The sequence below is a fragment of the Azolla caroliniana genome, unplaced genomic scaffold (assembly GCF_043228905.1).
Source record: "Azolla caroliniana isolate FFs.n. ecotype wild unplaced genomic scaffold, voAzoCaro1.0.p SCAF_10, whole genome shotgun sequence".
Classification (NCBI taxonomy): Eukaryota; Viridiplantae; Streptophyta; class Polypodiopsida; order Salviniales; family Salviniaceae; genus Azolla; species Azolla caroliniana.
This window is the reverse complement of record NW_028230445.1, coordinates 14,950,771-14,955,357: the sequence shown is the minus strand read 5'-3', so window position 1 is coordinate 14,955,357 and position 4,587 is coordinate 14,950,771. Positions and strand designations below refer to the sequence as shown.

The window sequence follows — 4,587 nt, the reverse complement described above, 5'->3', positions numbered from 1 at the left end:
CCATTTTTGCATCATTAAAGATGCTTTTCTAAAGTCGACAATGCAATATACTTCGAGAAATACAAACCAAGTGCTCTTGAGGTTTTGAAACATTGAGATTTTTTGCAATGAGTTGTGGTGACCAAACAATATATGTCACATAATCGCGCACTTTGCTTTTAAATTTGTGTTAAAAACATTTTGTTAAAAACATTTTGTTAAAAACACAATGTTACACCATGCTACTACAAGGGAAACATGTATGCTAGTGTTGAGAGTGACAATGGTAACGTGGGATGGAGGAATCATCTATTAAAACATAAGGAACAAATATGTCAAGAAGAGAATGCACAAATAAATATGTAGGAATATAGAGGCTCATCATCAAAACAATTGGCACATCAACGAGAATTTACAAAACCAAAGGCTACGACAATTCATTATCAGTTCTCCACTTTGTGGGTGAGAAAGTAGATGAAATAGGTTGACTCGTCTGGGAGTTAATGCAACTAGTAATGCTACTGCTACTAAATGATGCGTCGAGAACCCCCATAGGGCTCCGGGGTGCCGAACATTCCGAATCCCCATCTTTGGTCGTGGCACATTCGATAGAATATAGCTCCATCATAAGTGCATGACAATTCATTAGCTCGACCTGTAATAAAGATATTCAAAAACAAAAAAAACATGTGTTGTAAGTGTGTACGAGGGTCGACAAAACATCGTTTAGATTGAAACCATGGGAATGGCATTTGATTACCTTTGCTTGTAGGGGTAGTATGTAAAGAAGTAGAGCCTTTTGATCATTGAATTGAGTAGGATGCATCTCCTCAAGTGCACAAATAATGGCGGCCCCTGCTATAGAAGAGGGTCGGAATGGAAGGAACCTTGGATCTACAAATGTATTTTAAAAAAAGTCATACAAGGCAACACATAACTAAATGTTTGAAGTTGTGCATATATGAAATTAATCACCATAACCTATTAGTGTTAATTAAAAGTAATGGAGATGTTGGGATAATGAGCTCGGTATAAGTTGTCTCTATCGGTTGTACACTTATATATACACAAGCATACCTTCACAAATGGTCCCAACTTAACAATGGGATGTACCGAATTGATACGCATATACCCTTGTTGGCATACCCATACATATGGATAGGCATCTATGTACGAATGTATTTAAAAGTGGGAGTATCGATACATGTACATATGCAGGTGATTATACGTGCATTATGCATACAAAGACAATCCGACACAATCTATACACATACCCAAGAGCCAAAAACCTTAAAAAGAAATATTGTTATATACCCCAAAACACTAGACCTTATGCATGCTATAACCCAAAACATTCAACCCTAAAACTTAACATGCACACACAATATAACCCGAAAACATAAACCTCATGTGTAATATGCACAATATATTCTAGGACCTAAACCTTCTATATAAGCATGACTATAACCCTAACACCTTAATCCAAAAGCTCGGGAGCAAAGATATAATGCTAAACATACATATATGCCTAACATACTCCTACACATTACATATATGAACAAGATAACCCTAAATCTTTTTTGTTCTTTAGCAATACATATATTACTAGTGGGAAGCTTCCATGTATAACCCTAAATCTAACAAACATGGACGTAATACCACCCTAAATCTTACAAGGATGCACAGCATAAGACTAAGCCTTAAACCTTAAATGTACACACACTGCCCTAAACCCTTAAATAGATGCACACCATTATAAAACCTAAACACTATATGTATGCAAAACATCATAAACCCTAAAAAACCCAAAATCTAGGTCCCGAACCTTACTTGTATACCCATTATATCACCCTACACCTCAAATATCGACACAACATAATCCTAAATGAATCCCATGTCCATATGCACAACATCAGCCCTAGGCGTTCACTTATGTATGCACATTAGTGTGTAAAAGAGAATGTGCATTTGCACACAAAAGAGATAGAAATGAAATGAGAGGGATTGGGATTACCTTGGATTGATTCAAAGATTAGGTCATTAATCCTTGCGGATAATGCGTTTTTTGTGTTAAACTTGAAGGGATGAAGTATGGACATGAATAAATGTGTGTAAGAGAAGGGTGTGATAGAGCTCATCCTCCATCCTAGTGTGCTCAAAACTAATAGCTCCATCCTTTGGATCGTCGAAGACTCGAAAAAGAAGTGAGTTTCAACCTACCATGTTACAGCCAAATCAAAAGATTTTCAAGAAAGATTGCACCATTTTTTCAATTATATATGCATCTGGAGGATTTAATAACAACCATACTAGTAGCCAAAGACCAAACCAATGACTTAAGTATAAATGAGGAAAGGGAAGAAGTACCTGAAGATCTAGCAATAGTGGCACTTCAATCTCCTCCATTTTGGCAGCCAAAGAGAGACATGCCACTGATAAGAGATGCATCACCCATGCTTTCCCATTCTACAAGCATTTAGAATGCAAGGTTTGAGGGATTAAAACAACACCATATATTTCGGACCATAGTTTTTTCTATGCATATTTGAATTCATGTCTGCAAACACATACATATACAAAGTATATACATGATCTATTTATACATACACATAGACATTTTACAGACATACAGATATGCATTTACATACATATGCATGGTTACATTTTCAATGGTATATACATATATATATGTATGTATGTACACAGTTTAGTTATTGTACATAGTACATGTATATTTTACATATTATACATTTTCCATGTATATATGTACACATTATAGATTTTCCAAGTATATATATATATATATATATGGACACACACACAGAGATTTTGGATATTGTACATACATACATGTACATTTTACGTATTATACATACATTTGCATACTAGCTATGCATACATTATGAGTTAGGTTGAGAAGATGCATACTGTAATCTGTCTCTCAGTCAAGAATCGGTCAAGATAGTTGATCGATAGAGCGGCTGTATGGAGCGAGAAGTTGAAGAATGCTTGCATCTGGAAAGACACATAAAAAATCAGATAAGCAATGATGCCACATTTATACAGTACATATGTGACTCCCATTTCATGGGCCATTTCATTTGATCATGTGCTTAAGATCATTAGTATGTAAGGTTTACTCCGAAAGAGATGAATGTAACCATAAGCCCATTAGGGATTTTAGGGTTTTATGTCAAGAGAAACAACTAGCTCCCATTAGGGTTAGGATTAGGCTTTGATGTAGTATTATCATTAGTATTGTCTATCATTTTTGTGTACCTTTAAGAGCCATCTTATGGCTTTCTTTCTTGAGGTTGGATCAATCCCTAATTCATTCCCTTCCAGCTTATGAGCGTGTGGCATATACAACTTCTCTCTCTCAAATAAAACAGAAAATGCAGATTGGAGCTCTAATGGAGACCTCTGTTCCTTCTCAAATGCATCATCATCATTTACCCTAGTTTGATTCATTTCATCAAATTGAATATGATATTTTCTGATAATAATAGCGTGGTCTTTCTCATCATTTCCATGTCCATCCCCATCCCCATCCCCATCCCCATCTCCATCTCCATCTCCATCTCCATCTCTCTTCTCCTTAACATCATCGCTCATCAGCCTTACCTCGTCAACATCCTCTCTCTTCAGCCTCATATCATCTCTCTTCTCCCTAACATCGTCTCTCATCACCCGACCATCATCTCTCTTCATCTTCGGATCATCTCTCTTCTCCCTGGCATCGTCCCTCCGCAACCTGACATCCTCTCTCTTCAACCTAACATCATCTCTCCTCTCCCTACCACCATCCATGGCATGATGCATGGCTAATTTTGAATTGATCCCATCTGATTTTGGAGGTGCTTTCCTCATCTTTTGGGAATTGCTCTGTTCTTCTTCTTCCTTCCTTCCTTCCTTCCTTTTGGAGACTCTGTATGTTTGCTCTGCTCCTCTTCCTCTGCTTTTGCTTGATGTTGGTGCTAGTATAATATGGGCATTTTCGAAGAAGAAGGTGTGAGTGGCATCAAGGAAGCAATTGAAGAAGAAGAAGTATATGATTCCATTTGCATTATTAGTGGTGGGATAGGAGAGAAAGAAAGAAAAGCAGAAGAAGGAAAGCTGAACACAAAATGAAGCTTTTTTTTTAGCAATGGTGGTGAAGTGTTGTGGTAGTAGCCTACTCTGGTGGTGGTGGTGGTGGTGGTGAAGAAGGGTTGTTTCTCTCTCTCTCTCTCTCTCTCTCTCTCTCTCTCTAAGGAAAAGACATAACATATGTATTTTTGTGTGTTTTTAGTCAATGGGGGCCTATGGGGTGTGTGTGTGTGTGTGTGTGTGTGTGTGTGTGTGAGAGAGAGAGAGATGGTGATGATAGTGATGATGATGATGATGATGATGATGATGGAGTGTGTATGTCTAAAAACAAAGCTTGATGAGTTGTGGTACAATCAAAATGGGGGGGGGGGGGGAGTTTGTCACTAAAGATAGTGAGTGTCTCTAGAGAGAGAGAAAGAAGTAACAATGTGTGCACTACTAGTAGTAGTAGTAGTAGTAGTAGAGTAAGTTGGTTTTGTTGTTGGGATGGTGGTGTAAGTAAAAGAAGAGGAGGATGAA

General features: G+C 37.5%; 1 protein-coding gene across 3 annotated transcripts; it reads right to left on the bottom strand.

The window, feature by feature from the left end:
- Positions 1–315: 315 nt before the first annotated feature.
- LOC147859147 (cyclin-D4-1-like) lies at positions 316–4,127 on the bottom strand. 3 transcript variants are annotated; one of them, XM_087326525.1, is made up of 7 exons: positions 3,604–4,127; positions 3,259–3,573; positions 2,908–2,994; positions 2,347–2,445; positions 1,994–2,195; positions 740–873; positions 316–634 (listed from the first exon to the last, which is right to left on the bottom strand). In XM_087326525.1, the coding sequence occupies exons 1-7, from the start codon at positions 3,847–3,849 to the stop codon at positions 407–409; spliced, it is 1,311 nt and encodes a 436-aa protein (XP_087182651.1). In that variant the 5' UTR covers positions 3,850–4,127; the 3' UTR covers positions 316–406. The 3 variants fall into 3 exon arrangements, with proteins under 3 accessions (XP_087182651.1, XP_087182652.1, XP_087182650.1); XM_087326526.1 differs by having other exon boundaries at positions 3,259–3,649; positions 3,734–4,126; XM_087326524.1 differs by having other exon boundaries at positions 3,259–4,126.
- Between the last annotated feature and the right edge of the window lie 460 nt (positions 4,128–4,587).